We start from the raw sequence: 24,212 nt of genomic DNA on the forward strand, positions 1-24,212 counted from the left end.
CCCAGAGTCATTCACGGTGGCAGATACTAATGAGTGGGAGTTTTTAGCTCATTCTTCCTTGTTTGGCATTTGCTGTATGTCATGCAGACTGTTAGCACCGCAGACAACGAGAGCTGCAGACGTGTTAAGAAAGGTACAGACATGTTTTTGGTAGCACATTTATTTTTGACTTGAAATCCACAGTTTTTATTGGACAAAGAAAGGTAGATGTCTGTGTTCAACATGGCAGAATCCCAGTGACATTTTCTATGAAAAATAAACTAAAATGGAAGAAACCTAAAAAAACAACCCCACCTTATTTAAAAAGCACCACAATATGTGCAACCAAACAAACATTTAAAAGTGTGGGAGCTTCTCATTGTTTGGATTTTACATCTGAATATGCATCAGAAATCTCTAGGCAATACATTGGTACAAAATCAGCTAGAAAGACAAAAATGTTTGGCTATTTATACTGACAAATACCATCAACACTCAACTTTGGCCTCATAATAAGCGACAGTGATTTCAATAACACAACAACACGGCTAACAATAACTCTCTCATCACACATGCGTACAACACACTGAAGAGCTGCAGGTAGAATTGCACAAAGATAACTTCAAAAGTACACCACATGTTGTAGTAATATTAATATGAACTATTCCACACACAGTTACATAAAGATACTGCTATATATCCTGCTGGCTCGTAGCTGCAGGAGTGAAAGGAGAACAACAAACAGTCTCGAGTTATCCTGTTTTTTCCTGGCAAAGTAGTTCAGCTGTACCAACGTGGGCTTTTTTTTTTTTAAATCTTCAATTCTTGACATTATAAAATAAAATCAGTACAAATATAGAGTGAATACTATCTTCAGAAGGAGAAGTAAACAGTCCTTTGCAGTCAAAACTCGAGCGAGATAACAGTCTTGTATCAGGCCTTGGCCGACAGTGGAAATGAGGGTAGAGTTTGGGCATTTTGTCTGTACTTACCGACAAGGCAAAAGAAATCAAACTTTTTCTATCTACACTGAACTCAGATAGGTTTGGCTTCAATTAGAAAGCAGGAGTCAGGACAAACATAACCCAGTTCGTGCCTCGTGTGTTACTATTACATTTTAGTTTCAGGGCTGAACATCAATTTTCTGAAAAATAAATACCCCCAAAAATATTTAACAAAGTAAAAACTTTCAGAATGAAATTAGATTTTTGCCCATTTTTCAAAGTTGTAACTCTATTTGGCAAATTAAATTAAAATCTCAATGTGAAACTGAACATTTCTTGATAACATCAGTATAGAAAAATAAGAGACAGTGATAGATCTTTATACATTTTGATTCTTGTATGCTTTGTCCACCTTTGTGTGGAAAAACAAATCAGGTTGTAACTTGGGAAATCTGAGCAAATCTTTTATATCACGCAGACAAAAGATTTTTTTTTTTAATCTTCAACAAAGATCTAAAGTGACATTATTGACAAACACTGATGCTCAGCTTTGTAAATTAAATGTAATGGTTATACACGAGACACAAACTGGTGCTGAAGGCAAAACCACATAATATGAGTTTGCACTTGGGAGAAACCTTAAGCCAAAGGCATTTAAAAATGCTGTGTTTGTACAATCCAGGGCATCTGCCCAGCACAGCTCATGGATCGGTAATAGAGGTAAATGTCTTTTTTCACAACAGTTTATTTCCTATCAACCAGCATTAACTAGAATAAGGAAAAAAGTGTGAATACTATTGCTAAATACTATTTTTGCAAGTCTCACATGTACCGTCTATATTTTATAAAGAGACTTCTACACACTGATAGAAAACATTTTCCCATTTGATTTACACCTATTAACAATTCAAAGGAAACACACACACACACACACACACACACACACACACACACACACACACACACACACACACACACTCACATCTTAGCAGTAAACTATAGAACGCCCAACAGTAAATCTGTTTTCATCTAGGCACCATATACTTTGATCAACACCTATGTTAGCTACTGAAAATGAAACTAATGACTGTCCATTCTCCAGCCCAAAAAATGTACAGCTTCCAAAAGGCTTTTATTTCGATACGTTCAAAGGAGGAACAGTCTCTGTCAGAGCATCGACACCCTCTGAGACGCACCTTTAAGTCATTGCACAGGAGCTATAAATTAGTTAAAAGCTTTGCCTTCAGGCTTTAGACAATTAAGTCAGCTTTGCACTAAGCACAGAGCAGATTGGCCTCTAGTCATTGAGCTACAGAGACATTCATCTCATAACAACAACAGCAAGACAAACATGTACAAAATTTGATCAAACTTCTATTCTCAAGTACATTTTGTACTGACATTTAATTATAAGAGAGTACGTGTATGCTATTCCCACCACAAACTGTGATCAGGAATGACTAATTTGACTTAATCCTTCGATGTACAGCGCATCAATCAAGAGTTTTTCACACTCTGCCCACTGAAGGAGAGGACGCCCACTGTTCTCTGGGCTTTAACGAGTGATCTTGCATATAAAAAACAGGATCAACCAGGATGCATTAGGGGAAAAGCAGCCCAACTCTTTGTGTGACGACATGTTTAGCCACAGCAATATTTGAAGAAGATTCTGTTGTGTGACTTTGAAGCCTCACTTCAAACACCTTTGATATTTAACAAGCACTACTCAACATGGACAGACATTACAATGGGCACTTCTTTTCAAAGTGTCATCTCAAAGCCGACAGCAGGCAGATTGCATTGCCTTGCTGCAGTTTTTAACACTTTTGAAGAGGTTTTTAGTCAAGCATCATGCTATAAAAATTCTCCGTAAACAGTTTGAGTATTTTCTTTGTTACAATGCATAACCTTTTACATTCATTATCCGTGACGAGGTTAGGCTTAAAGTGTCAGCCTCGTAAAACAGTCCGTCCATGGAGGACTGGGATTCACGTTGCCTTGCAAAAATGGCATCGATCAACCAGGAGCGTGTTCAAAAAGCCAAACAGTCAGATAATTATACAGTATATTCTTGTAACAGTCTGAAAGAACAACGTATAACCATAATACCATTGTAAAGCTTTGCCACCCACACATTATAATCAATGTTTGCCCCCCTTTTCACTGAGGAAGCAACATAAGACACAATGTAAAAAACATAGACCCAATGAATCAATCAAAATAGTTGCCTTCTGTCAATATTTCCTCAAAGGAGGGAAGTAAGCTGGTGAAAGCATATTTAAAAGAAAAATCACACTATAACAGAAAAGAAAGATCACTTTTCCATATTGCAGTGTTCAATATTTGTGATCCCAACATCTGATCCCAAGATACTGTAGGATCTCATAAATTAAGATTATATAGCAGGATCCAAATACGCTTGTTTTAGAGCTGCTCTTTTGAAAATAAATTGTTCTGCAATTTCCTTTGTAAATGCAGATTTTTTTTTTCAAGTTTCAGAAACTGTCAGTTTTTGATCAACATTCTTGTTTATGTTTTCTGCCTAGTATCATGGCAGAATTGTAAGGCAGTGGTTCCCAACCTTTTTTCCCTCTGCTGCATTAGACCGATAATATTTTATTGTTACCCCATCAAACATTGCATATGTCAAGTTTGCACCAAAGATTGATTTTCACTTCTCAGATTGTTCCATTGGAATCATTTTTAAATGCCTGAAGACATAAAACTAAAAACGCACAGATTGGAGAAAGTCCAATCATTTTGTCCAGCAGAACCACATTTTTCTTCTCCCTTATACTGTCAATCATCTCATGACCATTCTTGTCACCCCTTAAAAGTCCTCCTGACTCACAGGTTGGGAACCACTGATACAAAGGAGTTCATTGCAGTTGCAACAATACAGAGAAGAGGAGAAAACTGTTGACAGTTGATGTGGTTGGCATGCAGAGCATGTTGGGTATTTGTAAAACCAGAAAAGACAGAGAAAGACCAATTCATTATTCATTAGTCACAGCAATTTGTAGAGAAATAAATCCCCCAAACCACAAACCAAATGAACTAACTAAGAAAAAAATGTTCAGGTATTACTCGTTTGAAATCGAATACAGAAACACCAAAAAGCTCCGATACTCATCCGATACTCATCCTGTCCCTTACCACCGTAACAGTAAGATTTACAAGACGTTCTTCAGTGATTCAACTTTTCACCTACTAGTCTTGAATGCTATCAAAGATAAACATCTCACTTTGACCACTTGATCGACTACATCTCCCTGGCTGTCAACTTACGAGGACTCCAAAGTGATGATGGCCTCGCCTTTCTTGTGGATGATGCTGGAGGATGAGGACACGAGGCCGCACTGCTCCACGCAGTCGTCCAAGAGAGGTGACTGTGCGGCGGCCTTCATTCGGTGGGAGAGTTCTACGCTGCTGTGTAGCATGTCAGCCCTTTCACCTTCTTGCACAGCCTCTTTCCCTCCTTTATCGAAGTGCCCCTTCTGCAGTTCCTCTTCCACCCGTTCCACTCTCTTTACATGGCAGCGACAAACCTCAATGCCTGAGTCACCCGTCAGTCGTCGATGACGGAAATGATCCTCATCATCATCATCTTCTTCGTCTTCCTGCTCTTCTTTTTCTCTTTTTTGCTCCTCTTTGTTGTTACAATGCACGAAAAGAGCCTCGTTTGATAAGAAGAGAGCCTGTTTAGGAGCAGGAGGTGTGGGCCTGGCGGTCAGGTCGAGAGGTGAGGTATCTTCTTTCACTTTCTGAACAGCCATGGCTCCGAGTGGATCATAAGGGACAAGAGGATAGACCTGACCGGGAGGAATGGAAGATAACAGAACAAGGGGAGAAAGTGGGAGGCGAGAGGAGTGTGAAGGACGAGAGTGTAAAGGGAGAGAAAGCGGCAGAGCCGGAGGTGAGAATCCTTCACTGCAATTAGAGGAACGTCTCTGTACAGGTATGACATCCGGAGTGGCCGCAGGTATGACATCAGGTGGAACTTGTGATGGAGGAGGCAGGGAGGGTGTAGGTGTGAAGGTGGCCCCTACCCTCGGCATGACTGCAAGGTCACCCCCCGCTTCACTGGGTGTGGACATGTGACTACTGTCATATGTCTCGTCTGTCACCTGGACAGAAAAAGAGGTGCTGGATGGGGAGGTGATGGAGCACGATTCGCAGGAGCAGCTGGTGTAGTTGTCGGAGCTCTGGGAAGAGGTCAGGCCACTCGGGCCGGGGCCAAGATAGGGGGGGCAGGGGTGACGATGGTGGTGATAGTGAGGGTAAGAGGAGCTAGGACCCGCTGTGGTACCTCCCTGCACGGCAAAGACGGAGCTGTAAGGCGGAGGAGGGGTGCTGGGCTGCGCAGCCACCTCCTCGTAGGACGGCAACTTGAAGGAAGCCAGAAAACCTGTGATGAAAGAGGAATCAACTCGGACACCTTGCTTTCTAGGGTAAGGCAGGTAAGATTCTGTGTTCTGTTCATTATCTAAAAATTATTTAAAAAATACCAAAACAAAGTTGATCCTAGTAACAAGTGTTTATGCCTCTATGCAGCCAAAGCCTAATATAACTAATTTCTCTATTGTTGTCAAAATCTAATACAAACACATGAATGAACCATACAGTTATAATAATTCATTATGGCAACAAATTTGGTATTAATCCTTAGCCAAATGAAGTCCCCATAAAACCTATTGTTTAGTATTGTTTTTAAGCAAGGTTTGCTAGAAACTACAGTGCTCAGCTGTGTTAGGAAATTATGTAATATTTCCTATTGAGACAATATCATATAACTAGTTTTTAAATTATTAATGTTCCACAGAAACAAATGGGTTTGGGCTATTGATGTACTTGAAATGCACGCATGAGATCAGAGCCTGACCGATACTGAATTTTTGGAGCTGATGCTGATTAAGGAATAAAAAAATTATATCATATCAAAATTTAAACCAAAATGTGGTTTTCAAATACTTGTGAAAAAGACATGTAATGCAGGCATGGTATTTTACAATCATAATAATGTCATAATAATAATAATTTTAGGCAAATATTAAATTAAATAAACCCAGAATTAATTGCAAAAATAAACTACCCAAAGCTTTATGTTTTTGCATAATGTTCTGTGAAAAAAAAAGTTTTAATACACCAATATATCAGAAAAAAAAGTATCAGCCAGAAAAATCGGATAAATTGGTCTGGCACGACACGAGATTTTTTTTTGGTTTGTTTTAATATTCATTATTTAACCTTTCTGTTAATGTAATTTTATTGTGTTGGTTGTTATAGTGATACTGTCTTATTAGGTGCAAATTATTACTGTAAAATTATATGTAGTGTAAATCTAAACATTTGTTGCTTACATTTTCATTTTGATATGAGCCTTATCATTAACATTATTATAGGTGTTGCCAAGATAATAATCAAACAAGCGTATGGACCGATCTAAATAAGTGCTTATTTTTCCTCTGAAAAAAGACACAAGGAAACCAGAACACATGCAAAATTGATTTAAATTAGTAATAAAGACCTGCTGTAAGTGTCATTGTAGCTCAGTGCTACATTAAAATGAAAGAAACATACTGAGGTCCAGCATTGAGGAAGGGTAGTTGCAGGCTCCGTTATAAGCGATCAGATTGATTTCTCTCTGTCTCTGCTGCTGCTGGATTCTCAGTTTGGCCCGGCGGTGGCGGTAAGCACAGAAACAGCTGAAGAGGATCAGCACCGTCCACAACAACCAGAACCCTGCAATAAACAGGAAATGCATCCAATGTTCATCATCATGAAAACAAACAATAACAGTGGTTGCAGGTGGTTGTCAATGTTTTATCCCATTACATATGTGATTTCTGTTTCATATGACCAGTCCAAAAAACAGTGGCAGTTTAGGTCTGATTACTAGATTCATACATGTATTAACTAGGACATTGACTTTCAGACAACACATACAGTATAAACAAATACATTTTATACAATAAAGAATTTTCCACTTTCATTTTTCAACATAGGTATGTATATTTTGAAAAGTTCTCCAGGTGACATATTTAAGGGCAGGGCCTAAATGTTGTGGTTTTTAGTAGCATCCAGTTGTGCGAGTGGCAGATAAATCCTTTGATGTCAGTGTAAACATATAACCTAAAACAGCTGTTTGGTGTCTCCTGGTGTTTTCTGTCCATAGAAGTATTTTAGTGCAAGTTTAAGTAATGTATAGGGTGAGGGTAAAAGCCAAAATAGGGCTTACACTTTACCTGTAACTACATGTAATGAGGCTACATTCACAATATTAAAGATACACGTAGCAAGTGGGTAAAAAAAAAAAAAAAAATTAGCACCAGTGAAAATATTTTTGAAATCTGTTCTGTAAAGACTATAATGAAGGTGTAAGTTCAACTAAATGCTCCATGGGTTAGGAGCCCATCTTATTAGAAAGTGATCAGTGCAGGTGAAATGCTAAGGAATACTTTATCTTTTATCTGTTTGACCACAAGTGAATCTGTGAAATAGTCTGATAATACACAAAAATATCTGGCTGATTTCCATGTCTTTCTGGTCAGATTCTTTTCAAATGGTTGTCCACATATTCTGGTAAGACTCACCCAGCCAATACAGAGTTAAAATAAATACTTTTACAACCTGTTATTTTTTTTAATACATGATTGTAATGTAAGAAAACATCCCTTTTTTGTTTGTAAAGATTTTTCACTTAATGCTCCCAGGCAGGACTGGATGATAAATAAATCCACCCATCATGTCGGTGCCCTTTCTACAGTGACACAGATGAAAAGAAGTCAGTCGACTCACACCAGAGTTCATAATAGTAGGTACAGCAGCCTGTCTCTCCGCAGCAGTGTCCTGTTTCACACAGGTAACCTGGATTGTTGTTTACTCCAGGGCAGTACTTGGGACGGACTACAGGCAGGTTGCCGGAGCTCCCTTGATGCTTCACCACCTAGTGGACAAAATACCACATTGCAATATAACCAGAGTTGGAATCATGTTAATGCACAAAGTTTATGTCATCTTTAGGATATCATGCATTAGCTTTTTTCAAAGCTTTTAATTAAAACGTAAAGTCAGGACAGAAAAGGAAGCGTTTCACATATGATGTCAAATCTTTGACCTGAGCGTGGGGATGTGATCCCCCCCCCTTTTATACGAACACCTGCGTTCATCTGGCTAAGTTTCGAAACTCCAGTCATGTGATTGCAACTAAACCATCTCCATCTACTGACCACGAGGGGAGAATGAAAGCGCCAGAAAAAAATAGTCGGTGGATTTTAAAACTAACTGAGCTGAATTTTTTTGTTGATTTTGGCCAACAAGCTGGAAACACACTGACATGTTTCTCTCTATATTATGGCAGACATATTAGCAAATAGTTGCCTATTCACACATTAAGGTGATACAAAGCCACATTCACATTTATTTGGAAATGTATTAGTGGCCATGGAATGAACCCAGGATTCACTCTCCTTTTACCTCTGATTGTATCTTGCTTTTAGCCATTCAATGCTCCACTAAGTTCACCAGCTAGCAGTAACTCTGTCTTCCTGCTTTTTTGTGCTGGGAGAAGAGTCTACAGGGGCTTTATCAGAGATTTGTACTGAATACAAATTTTCTTAACAGGGTTGATGTGAGACTGAATCTCAACGAGTTAAAATGAACCAGCTCATCCAGTAAAAATGGAGGCCAAAAAAAATTATAAATTGAGCAGAAAGATGCTAAAATGCTTCTATGGATTCCTTGACGCACAGTGCGTTTCATATCACTCATCTAATCTATAATATGTTAACAGAAATATGTTAGTTATTGGAGTTTAAAGATGTTTAATACCTTATTAATTGTGCTCATGTCAATCTCCTTTACAGGCACCTACAATGAAAAAGGACAGAACCTCAGTGAATTTTACAGTTACATCTAAATCAATAGCAAGTGCAAGGGAGAAGAAACGAAACCCAGACATTAATATAATGATCGACACAACATAAAAAGCCAATAAATTTCAATGCTTGGGGGGAAGAGTCTCGATGAGCTCTGGCACTTCAGCAAAACCATAAACCTCAATAATAATGCAACAAGAGGAGGCTGCTAAATCTGTAAATCTGTTATGTACATAGTTACCACACGAGACTCAGAAGTGTAACAAATAAGTATGCATTGCCATAGCAACCACAGAGGAAACGGCATTGAGGCTCTTTACACATGTGGACAATGTGTTATACTATCCAGTGGTGTGGTTAAAGGTTGAGCTCCCTACCGTAGCATCTTCGGTTGCATCCAACCCCTGCAGGGACATAGTCATCTGATAAAAGGCACAGAGAAACAACGGTTAGGATGGAATAGTATAGAAAGATTATTAGATGGAGATGGCAAGAATAAGCAAAAGAAATACTAAGTCGTTATTCTAGTTATCAAGTGTAAAAAAAAAAAGGGCACAAACGGTACATTTTCTAGTCTAAAGCCACTGACTGCTACATTTCTGGTCTTCAAGGAGACGGGAAAGTCAATGGCTTTTTAACCAAACCTATTTCTCTTCTGCAGGATAAGGTAGCAGACAGAAGACACCAATTCCCAAACATAGTCATGAAACCATGTGTCCTCTTTTTATCTTCCTCGTTTCGTTCAACAACACCCCCCCCCCCCTGAAATGTGTAAAAATGTGATGAATATAAAAAGTTACAGGTTGCCTTATCCAAAAATATGCATTTTACAAGACAGACTGCAGAAATTGTTAAATATTTGGCATATTTGATTGCTAAATAGATAAACTGGCAAATAAGTTATCAAAATGTATGAATTGTCTGTTGATCAATTACTCATAAAAGGGTTTTCACAGCAAAGCAGTCACATACATATGAAACTGGTTATCTCAGAATAATATTAATTATTGTTCTTTTGGGATTGTTTTATTTTCATCTAGCACAAAGACCTGATCTGCATATAATTGGTGCTTAAATATTCTCTGCAGTGGAAACTAACACAAGATGTACATTTACACTAAACGAGATTTAAAAATGATGGGTGTCACTTACGCATCTGCAAATGTCATGCAGGCCTGCTGTAAGTTAAAGGAATAGAATTATCACCTCAGAGTCGTTTGCCTTTGTCAACCAGTCAAGTGGCAGTTTACACCTATTACCGCAGTTTCAAGACAACCAAGATTAGAGTTACCAGTAGCATCCGACCAAATGAGAAAATGGTCACAATCTCATCTGTGTTCCTGAGTTATGATCTTTGAACTTTTTGATTAAAAAAAATGTCACCGTTTTATCCTATTAGGCATTTTTGTGAAATGTTGTCATAATAAGCGTAGAAATCAAGAGTTATGGCCACAAATGTGTTTTGAGAGCTCACCGTGACCTTTGACCACTTACATAAGTTCATCCATGAGTCCAATTGAATGGTTGTGCCAAATTTAGAATTATTTTTAGATTTCGCCCAAGGTGTTCCTGATATATTGCATTAATGAGTATGGGACAGACAGCGGGACAACCTGAAAACATGTTTCTGCAACAGCCAACAGCTGTGACCAGCATAGAGGGATAAAAATGCCTGTGTATGTGCAGGATGTGGGGCCACAGTAAAAACAATGTGAGGACACTGGGTGCTCAACGGTTTGCTGCACACCCAACCTGCAGCCACATAAATGTGACATCTTTTGTTAACAAGTGGCTGCTGGCGATGTGGTCCGCATGGGGAACAATGTTAGCCCTGAAGTGCATTGTGTGTGTGTTTGTTTGTACATGCATACATGCCAGTGCGGACACGGCTATTACCAGATTCAGAATCACAGCTAGTACCTTTTTAAAAAGTAAAAGAGCTTGCTGTTCAAACGACACAAAAACACGGCCTCCGTAAATGATGATTGTTTTGTCAAATTTCAGTACTGGACAGTCTTCTATGTCACGTTTCAGTGAATATCAAAACTTATTGAGGTTATTTACTCATTTGTACTTTTCATTTTCTTTCTGCTACTAATGATAGAAAATCTGAGATTCTGCAAACTCTGTTCGTTTCCAAAATGTGTGGACCACCAAATATTGTGTCACACCATAAGTCAACAGATAAATCCTGCTGTATATCCCACGTTTAAAATTGAACTCTGTTAGTTCCTAGCTGAACTTTACTGTTGTAAGAGTCAGAGTCATGAGGGGAAATGTTATGTCATAAATACTATCAAGCTGAGTTCCAGTGGCAGGCCCACCCTTGTGGCACAGGATAAGCAGTGAATGTGAAGTAAAGTCATTCAGGCGTCCCCAGAGACCACAGGCTAACCACAAATGACTTCCACCCAAGGGCCCCCAAAGGTATCGATTGCAGTGCACACAAAAATCCAGACTGAAGGGAAAAATGAGAGAGGCTGATTGCAAACAGTGGAGGAATATATAGTATGATCACATTTAAAATGACAAAAGTACACTTTACTGTAGCCAGCTGTAAGAGGATATCACTGTCACTTGCCTATCTAATTTAAATGAAACAGGGCAACACTGTCTGCTTCACTGCAGCATATGTCAAGACATAAAAACTAAATTCTTTCAAATAAAACTCAGGGCAAACTGGTGACTGAGCGGCTCGAATGCATATTACATGGACACAAATGCGCTGAAGGCTAGTCCCTGGTGTGATTCTCATATCTCCACTGTCATTTTTTTTTTTTTTAAAGGCATACAAAAAAACCTAATGTAGAATAAAACTGAAAAAACTAAATTTTGACACGAAATAAAAGGGAACTTGCCATGGAAGCAACAAAATACTATATCAGAGAACATGTTACAACCTACAACAACACACAATTCTATGGAACTCCTCTAAAATCGGCCTCCATCTCTTCTTCTCTCCGTTTCTGATCAAATAATGAGAATTGCTTTAAACCAGAACTCAACTTGTCATATTATTTTATGGATTTTATGCAGGTATTTATTTTTCTTTCAGTATTATTCTATGTAGCAATGTGCCATGTCTATTGTTTGTTGACTTTTGTTTCTGACTTTCTCAGTTCTTATACAAAAATGTAAAATCGTACACAAACTCCTTTGGCAGTACGACAGTTATATTCCAACAGTGAAACTTTGAATTTTCTGTCAGACAACTGAATTAACAGGGAATACCAGCCTCAGTGAATCGGTTTCCCTGAATCAGCAGCAGTGTTAAATTGTGATAAATATTATATTAAGTTAGTTCTACTGGAATACTGTGGAATGGCCATTTACTCCTTTTGAGTTGAATTCATTGTTTGTTAGTACACAGTACATATTTTCCGTTCAGGATGTAAAACCAGCATTGATTGGTGCCAGCCTACGACCTTAATCCTTCAATAAACACAACTAAACAGGAATCTGCTGGTGTCTCCTTGTGCCCAAAGTCTTATTAAATTCCCTGGTGATCAGAATAACCCAAATACAGTCCTCTGATGTTTTACAGACAGCCTTCCCAATTAAATAATAATTAAACCAAAACAGAATGACTTTACTGAGCACTTCATATTTGCTGCAGTGGTGCAAAAAAAAAAAAAAAAAAAATGCACCTGTTGTCTCAAACAATTTGTCAAAGGTGCGATGGTACAAGAAGAAGAAATGATCAGGCAGATGTGTACAGAACAAGTTGAGGCCACTGTCAACAACAACACGGGCCGAGGAAAGCATGTTGCTCTGCAGAAGCATTCAAGCCCAGCTGTTGACATGAGTGTTGGAGTCAAAGGAAAGCTGTGCGGCGCATTACCTCCTCAGCCTGCAGCCCGTGGCAGAACGTCAGCGTTTTCTCCGGATCCATGGCGGAAGCAGAATACCAAGCCAAGTAGAGGAAAATACAAATGCAGATGTGGGATGCTACTCCGCTAAGCCCCCGTCACCGCCGCCCCGCTCCACAGACACGGCATCCTTCCCATCCGCCATTCCCCCAAACAGACGGATGCCCCTCCCATGCTCCGCTGCACACGCCGTGCTACCAAGGCCACGCTCACGGTGCATGTGATGGATGTACCTCTGAATCTCTGAGTCGTGTGTCGCTTGCTGTAGTGGAAAAAAAGGAGATGTTTCACCCGTAGTTTTTGCGGAGGGACCGGGGCTGTGCATGATGTCATTATTTGCCAGCCACCAAACTACTTGCCTGGGGACGCTGCGGCTTTGATTGGACGCAGCTCCCAGCAACAGCCGCGCAGGGGCTGTATTCCTGTATTCACACACTGGAGCTCCACGAAGCAGAAGGCCACCACACGTGTGTTGTCCTAGTTCTGGTGAAACGAAACCATTTCACAGTACAGTGGAAAGCAAAATAGCGATTTTCCCTATATTGTAATTGGGAACTGAGTGCACCTAATGTTACAACTAATCTGTTAATATATCCGGGGTTGGGCAAATACACTTTATAATCAGGCTAAGTAAAACTGCACCTACACTTCTACATGTCTATCAACTTTACTTGACGTGATTGGACTTTAGCAATTACATTCTTTAACTCGTGTCATTTAAACCATATTGTTGTGAGTGTAGTATATTTAACAATATTTCATAGTTATCTATGAAACCAGCGAAATAAAAAAGGCTTAATTTTGCCTTAGATTTATTGATAATTTTTCTCTGAAATACATAAACAATACGGCTGGACCGCGTATGTAATAGAGGGCTTTTAATTTGAAATGGGGGCGTTTCATTTAAACTGCATAATACAGGAAGTCACAGCATTTGGCCAACCAATGTGAAATGGCTTAAATGGGGGTTCTGTTGAAACTCATGTGTTTTTGATATAAATGAAATCCTGCGTCCAATGCAAAAATAATTCCCTCTTATTACATGCATTTCATATGGTTTCCCTCCTACTCTCAAACTAAATTGTTAGCCTTTGTGTCTTGTCCATGTTGTTGCCTAGCAACCATGTCATCACAACATAACCACTTAAATGTCAATCACATAGTGCACACAAGATCCCATGTTGTAACCACAAACTCACAGGTTGCATTTGAAGGCAGGAATACTAGCCATTGCGGGTTGGCCTTGTCATTGCAGTCCAGCCTGCATGACCTTACATAAAAAGGCACCAGCCAAAATGTGCTGTTGCTACCTTTAATGTAATAACTGTTTGCTTTGAACAAAGCTTTTTGCGCTTTTCACATTAACAGTAGTTAATGGGTAGCTGTAGGACTTTAGGGTTAGCAGTAATGTACTGAGTTTAAATGAACATTTAAATCGGGTGAGTGCTTCAAACCTTTATTAACTCTTTGTCAATTAACATCAGGTGGGTGCATGTTGCTGAGCAGTCCTCTAAAGGATTCAGCTGCCGTGGAGTGAGGTTAGTCCTCAGCGCTCCAGGATAAGGGCTCCTTGTTGGAGGCCTCAAGATGCTGTCCACCAAATTTGACATATGTCATATGTAAGGTCATTTCCTTAATGTTAGCATGTAGCATGTATTATCTTGTGGCTTTGAGCAAAGAAATGTTTGTAGAAATGTTCCTTTTTCTATTCCTCTCACAACTTAAACCTTAGGTAAATGCAAACCCAGCAATAAGCATCAATTGCAGTTTGCGTCTCTGTCACAAGAGGGCAGCAGACAACAGGCTTTTGCTTTTTGAGGTTCAGGTTGTTGATATTTAAAAAAAAAAAAAATGTGCCACTAAAAGATACTGAAATAAAGTTCAGTGATCTGCTGTGGAAAATGAAACCTAAGTACATTTAAAACAGTTACAGTTATGTGTCTGTTAATAATAATTTTACCTGGAGTTATATATCTTATATAGCTCATTTATTTATCATTGCTTGTAAATCATGAAGCCCAACCTCCCTTTTACTGTGTGTGCATGTGTATGTGCGTGTGTGCATGCTTTTGTGTGTGTGTGTGTGTGTGTGTGTGTGTGTGTGTGTGTGTGTGTGTGTAAGCCACTTTAAAACAAAACGAGAACAAGGAAGCTCTAAATTGCTTTAGCTGCCACACCTACTGTTTTGCAGGTTTTATACCATGTCAGTGTGAGCCACATACAGACAGGAATTTATTATTAGCATCTTTCACATGTAAAATGTGAAACTGTTAGTAGCTCTACACTAAACACTTTAGTTTAAGGAATCAAACAGAAACTAAAAGTAGGTCAAATAAAACAACCACATAACTCTCCAATGCTCTTACATTTCTATTCACATTTGTGCTCTAAAACGGGAATGAAATAGATTGATTGTGATTTGAATATCTTTAAAAGCATATGCTTATCATAATAGGCCAACTATACACTGATGTACTGTAATTTTTCCTAAGCATTACAGAGGATACAATAGATTAACTTGTTTGCTCAATGTGAGAAAAAACAACACACACACACACACACACACACACACACACACACACACACACACACACACACACACACACACACACACACACACAAGAACACACTCATTATAGGTGTTAATTAGCAAATTAAAATATGGATTAGGTTTTGATACAAATACTATCTTAAAAAAAACTGAATTGAAAAACTGCAGCAGATCAAAATACCTCCTGATCTGTGGAAAAGTGAGACTTAGAAACAGGAACACTTGACAAAACACAAAGTGTACAATATCATTTAGACGAAATTCTAAATGAAACTTTTTTTTTTTTTTCTTCTTTTTTTGTATGCAGTAATTACTTCATGGCTTCTTTTTAGGCCATGATTTATGCAGGTAACACAAATAACAAACTGGGACTAACAGGAGACGTGACCTTGCACCACATCTCTTTCTCTCCCTCGATTGCATCAGGTCAGAGTCGTCACCCTTTTTCAGTCCACAGAATGGGAGTAGCTACACGACAAGGCAACAGCTACACATCCACAAATACATCTAAAAAAAGAATGGCATTACATTTTTTTATTTAGACATAAACCGTTAAGGGCTTAACAGTTTAAAGTGACAGACAAGGGGAGACTTTGAACAAAGGCAGTTAAGCAATGAATCCCTCTAAGCCGAAAGGTACACAGGAAGTTCAAAAGGCCTGGTAACAACCACCAAACTATTTCTTGGCAAGAGGGATTTATTTTTTGCTTTCCAGAAAGCACACATTGTTAGGAGCTGAAAATAGGAGGCCTCTTCAACCAATGACAAGCCTTTAAGAATCAGAAATTGCTCAATCCTGCAAGGACTTTATAAACTGACTTTGTTATATCAGTATTTTTTTTATATAATTATTCTTTATTAATTTGTATGTGTACACTTTATTTGTGCATACATTCATACCTAATGATACACTGTGTTTTGCAGAAACACCATTTTATACTGAAGTACAGAAATGTCCTTGGTCATAATAGTGACAAAAGGCCGATATTACAGTTTATATTACAGACTTTGGCATAGTTTTGAAAAAATAAACATTTGACATTAAGGAATGTGTCGTGTGGCTACATGGTTGCTGTGTTGTTTTGAAACCTGCCCACCAAACAATAGTCTTAAGTGTTAATATGATGTCACTCTGCCAAATAGGCAGGGAAAAAGCCCAAGTCATGAAACTTCAAACTTCCCTTTTATCTATAAAGCCCCAACAGAAAGTCCGGCAAGTTGCCACAGAGTCTTAGTAAGTGCCCAATGCTGGGAAATACAAAGTTGTCTGGTGCAGCAAAAACAGCATGCATCTGCCTGCACTTACCAAACTGTCAGTTCACATCCTGTGCCTCATGGACATGTGACATTTAGAAATGCCACTGTAAATGACAGCACGGTGCACAATAGGTCCCTGAAGGGAAAAGCAAAATTCTATGCACTTTGCATTATTACCAGCCTTTTTCCAAACCAACAAAGAAGCTTTGTCCAAACCTGCGTGTCAAATTACAGCCATGTTTGTCTTTTTGTCGTGTGAAACATTATTATTTGAATTTTCCTCCGGGAAGTAACCTCCATTATTTATGCTGCTTTATCTCAGCCTTTATTAAAGGCTGCGCTTTACACCTAATTTGACCGAGTGTTTCAAAACATGGAAAGTTCCTAATTTAGTGAAATGTCCAATCAGAGACCTCTGGATAAAACTCAATGATTAGGTTTAACACACCAAGACCAATTTGATTTGCCACAAAATCTACTTAAGCCACCTTTCCTTGTGTTTCTATACTGATGAGATCAAACCTATTTTCTTAATCATCATCTAAATATAAGCAAGAGGATCCTTCCTAAATACATTATAATGCTATTGTTCTAACAGTGGTTAAATAACCAGTTAGCACAACAGTGGTTATTTCACATGACTGTATTTGTCTGTGCTCAACTGACATGGTTTGAACGGGTCAGCACTGTAAAAATCGGTGCTGTTACATTTACAGGCACCAAATAAGAATTTAACATCATAAGAAGAAAAAAAAACAAATCACTCCCTATTTTCAGTCATTCACTACACCGCATATGAGTGGCCAGGTGGTCAAGATGTAAGATAAATGTGAGGTGTCAGCAACAGAGGATTAAAGGGACACCATACACAGAAAAATCTTTGTTTTTTTTCCTCCATGTTTGCTTTATTTTCTTGTGAAATATTTGTCCTCTTCTGGCCTCTAAAAAGGCTTCAAAATAGAAAATGAGATGGACTCTTACTCGTCTAGTGCAGTGTTGCACTATTTTCTTTATAGAAACACCCTGGAAAATTGGACACCCAAATAATGTAATGAGTAAACCAAACTATATAATCTTTATATTAAATGGGGAGTGACTTTGAACACCAAAAAAAAGAAGAAGCCTGTCAGTTTTGTTTAGTGTTGTGGCCTGTGTTCCCAGGGAGATGCCACTGTCAATCAGCCCTGATGTAACCACACCCACACAGTCCTGATGAAGCAGAATTTCTAACTCTTATTAATGTATAAGTAAAGAATGTTTTTTTTAACCTAAATTAATCTTTTATTATTGCTTTAAATATTTATTGTTATGAAGAAATATGGAACATTTGAAATAAAGTTTTCAGGTGCTTTAAAACATGTCATCTGTTTCTGCGAGCAGTACTTACACACTCAGTCATTTATTGCCCCATCAAGCAGGTATGTTGTACCTGCCAGTGATACCTGACATCCAGCATGAGGCCTCCATGTGCCCTGTGGAAGACCCTCCTTCAGCTGTCAGTGATTAAGACAGACCAAGTCACCGGATCAGTGTCTATGGCCTTTTTGTTTGAAGTTTGATGGCAGTGTGTTATCATCAACGTTGTAATTCAGCTGTCTGTGTGCTAATATACTACAGCTGTCAAACACAACTACAAGGGGGCAGATACACAAAACTATTCCTCTGATGTTTGTCAAAGGATCACAGGACTAATCCTGGCACAAACATTTGTCTCTGTTCTGTGGTACAGCCTTGCACAAACCACATGCAAACCAAACACAGAAAACCTCCATGCATTGTTCCACATGTCAGCACACAGTCAAATTTAGCTTCATTACTTTATCAGCTGAGCAGCAATATTCTTGAGAGTTGTATTAAGGCAAATCCTGAAAATCAAAGCTCTCAGTTGTTTTTTTCTTTTTAAATAAATATTTGCACTGTTTTTACTGGAGGCAGTCGAGAGAAATATAATGCTTCACTTTGTAACTCTGAACTCATTCACAGGGACACACGTTACACGGTTACATACAAAGCGAGATAGCACACGTGACTGACAAGCTGTTTTGCACCCCTACTCTCCTGTTCCTCTCTTTGACAGCAGATTAAAGTGACAGACTCCGCCCCCCCTTCAGCACACACACACACACACACACACACACACACACACACACACACACACACACACACACACACACACACACACACACACACACACACTGGAACCACAGGCCAAACAGAGGTTCATGACAAGTCCCGGCAAGTCAACCGTAGTTAACTTAATGAGGGTGGTAGAGACCTTCACACGTACACATACAAGCGCGTGCTATCAACATGATTATCTTGCTGCTGAGTGACACAACCAAAACATCATATGAGAAAACTTCATCAGGTTACCTCGGTGTGCAGCCTGAAATCCACAGCATCACATCGCATAACCAAAGAACACAAACAAAATGTTGTATATTATAATCCACACATTCAACTTTTTATATTTCTGTTTGCATGCAGGTTCAAAAGGGATTTACTGATGAGCCACATGAATCATAAAATAAGCTCAAAATGTAATTTATATCCTGTGCCACACAAAAGTATTGAGCATGTTAGTTTGGCAGCAGAAAGTGCAAATGCATACAGAGTGAGCAATAAAGTTTGCGACTCCCTCATGTAGTAATACATCGTAAGATTCGGCAGCCACACCTTCATGTCAGTTTATTTCTGATGCTCTTGCTTAAATGTGCACACAGCAGTGACACAAACAACAGTGGTTCACCCCGATGAGCAATGGAAAAACATAGAATATCAAAGTGAGAGGAAATTAACCCACCATAGAGGATCACAGTCAAAGCTTCTACCCCGTCCAAATGAATTATCATTGGCAGGGTCAGGCTTAGGCCCAGATTTAACTGACCATTAAAGAAAAGGCCCCCATATCAATGCAGTTCATCCTTACATCCTCTTTTTTGTTGTTCTGCAGCCCTGTATGGCCACGGTGTCTGGTGACAAAAACAACAGTTTTCTGATGAGAAACTGTTGATACTGGCTGATATTAAAACATGCCTCTTTCTTGCAAAAAGCTTCTGAGGCTTGCACTTTTCTCTGCCACCCCTGCCTTCATGACACAAGATGAAAGCCTGTGAGGAGAAATACTTCCGTAAACAGCAATAATTTGTTATTTTCTGTATTTCTGACTGACATTACAACATTTCTTAATTATTCTGAAGTCTTAAATTGGCCCTCTTTCTCCTTCTCTCTGTGGATTTGTGGCTGCACATTTCAATCCGTTGAATTCTTGGCTGGGCAAAACTGACTCTCCCTCAGCTTTCCCTTCTACCCCGCTCTGTCTTCTTTTTTCTTTTTCTTCTTTTTCTGGAGTCCTGAGACACAGTGACCCACTTCTAGTTCCTTCCTCTCTCCGAGGCGGAGTGTGTGTAAATGTTAAAGTTAACGTTTTTTTGTTTTTGCAGCATTTTTGCTCCAAAGACCCCAGAACCCCCTCCTCTCCTTTCCTCTCTTGTTTCCTCCCCTACAACACACCCACCCCTTCACTCTCTCTCTCACTCTCTCTACATGACCCAGGGAAGCGTCCTGTTTGGGAGTGGGAGTGGATAGGGAACTTTGCCATGAGTCATTACCAGGGGACCCCTGGCACTCCACTGTACCCCTCCTCTGCATGCAAGGAATGCTAGCTAGATGCACTCCAGCCTTAATGAAAAGGGACACTCATTCAGATGCAGACAGCAGAACTTTATGAAAGTTTGATAGACAGCGGGGTGTTGACAAAGAAAAGCAATTTTGAAAAGTGAGGATTTTCCAAGCGTAACAAGTCCATCCAGAGGACCAGAAAATTGACGGTCAGGAGGTTTTTATGAGTTCTTTTTCCCCTCTTTCTTTTTTCTTTTTTTGGTGTGCACAGCTGCATGCTGGGGCTGTGGAAACATTTGCAGGCACTCACAGAAGTCTGGCTTACTGACATGTCATTAAACATGCATGCAGGCCATGCAACTTGTGTTAAACCTATACCTGCAAAATCAATTATAGCATAAGAACAAAGCATAAGGACAAACCAAGAAAGTAAAAAAAAATAACTTTCTTTCTTTCTTTCTTTCTTTCTTTCTTTCTTTCTTTCTTTCTTTCTTTCTTTCTTTCTTTCCTTATCCCTACCCCCCCCCCACACACCCACCCACACATACACACACACACACACACCACCACCACCACCACCTTTTTGTTGTTTCTTTTACCCCTCTTGACTGCAGCCTCTCCTCTTGTTTTTCTCCCTCTACCTTCCCCCATGGCTGAGTCTGGCAGGGCCACGGGTTCAAAGACGTGCAAGCACCAGAATGTAGGTCAGCCATCGGTGCTGAGTTACCGATTAGAAACAGCTGTGTGTTTGTGGGCCATTCTCTCTGTCTGCTGAGGCCAGCAGCCATTGGAGAGCCGTACAGAGAAGTAGTTTCACTGTTTGAATCCCCCCTGCTTTGAAACTCCTGCACTTTGTTCCACTTTCCTCCCCTATAAATGTTGAATAAGGGGACTGCACGGGTACTTTGATTTTGGTCAGCTGTTATGAACCATGGTTCTGAATTGAAATGCTAAGAAATCTTGTTATACTCATCATCACTGCTGTACTGGTCTCTACGTGCACAGCAATGCATGTTTTTTTCTTTCCTTTTTCAACATACATGTTTCCTCTCTTGCTGCTGTTACGCTTCCCTCATTAAACCTCATTAAAACACAGATGGGGGTTCATTGTCCTCCTTTTCTTTAAGCCCTTAAATACAGTCTGAAATATCTTTGGTTCTGCCTATTGTTTGTAGATTAAACTCTTGTTCATGAGTTTCCCTCCTGCTGCTCTGGACAGTAGCTGATATGTACCATGAATTAAACAGCCAGTTGAGTCAAAGCTGCGGTAGTCCTGAAGATGACACCAATACTAGTATGTCTCAATTAGCCCCGGATGCCCCTGCAGACCTGCCCTCATTGCTGGTGCTGGTTCTTATATACACATGGCACCTGCCGGTAATTACCTTTCACGGCCAACGGGGACCCCACCTGTCAAGGGCCCCTCCCCACACCCTCGCTAAAACTACACGAGCATGAAAACACAGTACTGATGTTGTGTGAGGTGAAGCATTAGAAGATACAGCAGGAAAGGAGCCACAATGACTCTGCACTCTCCAGACCCTTTAACACCCCTCCTTCTTACTGCCAGCTCAGCACCGGATATGAGCCAAACCCTGTACCATGCAGCTGTGGGACAAAGTTCCAGCTGGGGCAAAATAATGTGCTGAGACACACACACACATACACATGTCCACATATAGCACACTCGTAATCCAAGTGTGTGTGCCAGCACAACAAAGAGCATAAACAAAGACTCGCATGCAATCAGTGACAGAAGCAAGTTGTGCTGTATGTATGACTTCGAGAGATGCTGGTAATTACTGTGGTGTGTTGTCTCTGACATTTGTCTCTGCCACGCCCTTTGACCACTTGTGAGCTAGCTGATGAAAAGCTTAAGCTAGGCATTTCAGCAACGTAGGTATTCACACGCACACACACGTGATTTTTTTTTTTTTTTTTTTTTTTTAAGCTCATGATGGAACCTAGCCAAGAGACTGAGTGATGCTCAAACTACATATTTTGCAAGTGTTTTAGTGTTTCTGTGTGTGTCATGACTGTTTTGTGTAACTGAGCTGTCTTGTGATGTTTTTTATTTGTAATTTCTTCTTGGTCTATCCATATTTTACACAGTAACTTCACAGACCAGTCATTTGTAAGTGTATTACACTGCAGGTGTGGTTCAAGATGATTCTGTGATCACTTTGATGAACATTTTTCACTTTGTTACTGAATATTAGATGTGAAGATTGAGTCCACTCTCATGTCTGTGCATTAAGTATGGAGCTGAAGCCAGAGGCAATTTTCTTACATTAGCACTCATCAGTATAGCATGTTATTTCCCATAAAACCAAAATGTTTCTAAATGTATATTTGGTTTGTGCATAGATAAAACAAAAAGGGCTGATTTATAGAGTTATGTATGTATGTTTGTTTGCATATTTATGACCATGGGACAGATCCATAGAAGCTTTTCCCCATGCTCCCAGTCTTTATGCTAAGCTAGGCTAATCCCCTGCCTCCACCTCCATAGGCTACTTAAAAGAAGTATACAGTTTTCAGATCTTCTCAATGCCCAGTGAGAAATACTATTTTTCAAGACTGTTGAAAAATTTAATTTATGGTATTAAAAGCATTTTAAAATTCCACGGCCAAACTGACTGCTGCTGAAAAACTACAAACCTTCAAAGCCCTCTTAAGCCTACGGGGGGTGAAAGTCAAAAGACAGATTTTGGGTGGAGTATCACTTCATCTGAATACACAGAAATGCACTTTCAAGTCACAACAAGTCCAAAGGTTAGAAGCGATGGCGCACCAGGGATTTGTAAATCCAGACATCCTCACAGGGATTCTCAGCGGGCTTTCAAACTCACATCAAGCCAACAACATATGGGCAGTTATGTTTCTGAAGAGAATGCTTTCACATTTTCTAATGTGCATCTATTATCAGAATAGAGTTCCATCCATTGGTGGGTGGTCTGTCACTGCCCTTCTCTGCTGCCCACCCACAAGAAAAGATCGGCCTCGTTTGCATATTTATAGGGAGGATGTTTGTTGTTAGAGACCCGCTGTTTGAGTGTATGAATTAGCTTAAGTTCGCCAGTTACCATGGTCACAGATATGGTTGTTTTATTTGAGCCCATTCAAAACTCACATGCACACAAATACACATCCCTGCCCCCCTTGGGTTTCCTTGACTTGTTGTGGCTGTATGTCTACTTTACGTGGTGTTGGTGTCCAAGTTTCAGCCTATTTGGACTTTTCCTCACAAGTTAACCAGCGTGAACATAAATGTTTTATAAAATTGAGTGAAGCATACATTTTTCTTTGACAAATCTCTTATGACTTACACATCCTACAGAGCAGATGCTTCAACCCTGCACGAGATCCCGGAGGTCCCATGGAGGACATATGCCAAAGCAACATGGTCCTGTCATGTGGCACAGTGCTTAAGAAGGGAAGGAGCATGTGACAGTCGCTTCGCCACAGCACACCATGCAAGGACAACAGAGGAACTGAAGAACACAGGAACCTGGAAAGATTCCAGATGAGCAGGGCCAGACACACAAAATTGTTCAGGTTCTACACTATAGTGCCACAGAGAAGACGTTGGAGCACAGGACTGAAAAGGCAAAAGGATAGCAGAGTAGTTTGTCTCCTTTCAGCCGGTTGTTGTGTGAACAGCTGTAGGCTCTGTGGGCAAAATCACACAGATGGAGAAAGCAAGACATATGAGGGGACACAGATGGGTAAATGCAGGGGTGAAATGGGAGGGGGAAAAAAAATCATTTTGGTGCTCTTCATACAATATATACACACACTGCTGCTACAGTGACAAATAAATGAATAACAGAGATCTCAAAGATTCCAGTTCTGCTAAATATTAGAAGTGAAAAAAAAAGAAGAGAAAGAAAACAGTGGAATTGCCTCCAAAATCATGAAATCAAAAAAGGAAAGAAATTTGGTAATGACAGGGAATGATATCAGCATTTTACATATATAAACATACTTCTAATAGTCATGCAACATAGGATTTTCAATGGTGATCTGTTAAAATGATTTAGTCAAGCCTTGTACACTGTTAAAAACATCAAAGCTGTGGGCATGTGTACATCCTATAATTGTCACTCATACT

At 39.6% G+C, this 24,212-nt stretch overlaps 1 protein-coding gene across 3 annotated transcripts; it reads right to left on the bottom strand.

The window, feature by feature from the left end:
- Window positions 1-144: 144 nt before the first annotated feature.
- LOC138209080 (WW domain binding protein 1-like) lies at window positions 145-13,023 on the bottom strand. 3 transcript variants are annotated; one of them, XM_069167437.1, is made up of 6 exons: window positions 12,642-13,022; window positions 9,178-9,222; window positions 8,754-8,792; window positions 7,722-7,869; window positions 6,504-6,665; window positions 145-5,331 (listed from the first exon to the last, which is right to left on the bottom strand). In XM_069167437.1, exons 1-6 carry the CDS (start codon window positions 12,690-12,692, stop codon window positions 4,208-4,210), a joined length of 1,569 nt encoding a protein of 522 aa, XP_069023538.1. In that variant the 5' UTR covers window positions 12,693-13,022; the 3' UTR covers window positions 145-4,207. The 3 variants fall into 3 exon arrangements, with proteins under 3 accessions (XP_069023538.1, XP_069023539.1, XP_069023540.1); XM_069167438.1 differs by lacking the exon at window positions 8,754-8,792 and having other exon boundaries at window positions 12,642-13,023; XM_069167439.1 differs by lacking the exons at window positions 8,754-8,792; window positions 9,178-9,222; window positions 12,642-13,022 and having other exon boundaries at window positions 7,724-7,815.
- Window positions 13,024-24,212: the final 11,189 nt, after the last annotated feature.

The sequence above is a fragment of the Embiotoca jacksoni genome, unplaced genomic scaffold, assembly GCF_022577435.1.
Source record: "Embiotoca jacksoni isolate LCO1_2020_lvr unplaced genomic scaffold, fEmbJac1.0.p SCAF_4, whole genome shotgun sequence".
In the NCBI taxonomy this organism is placed as follows: Eukaryota; Metazoa; Chordata; class Actinopteri; family Embiotocidae; genus Embiotoca; species Embiotoca jacksoni.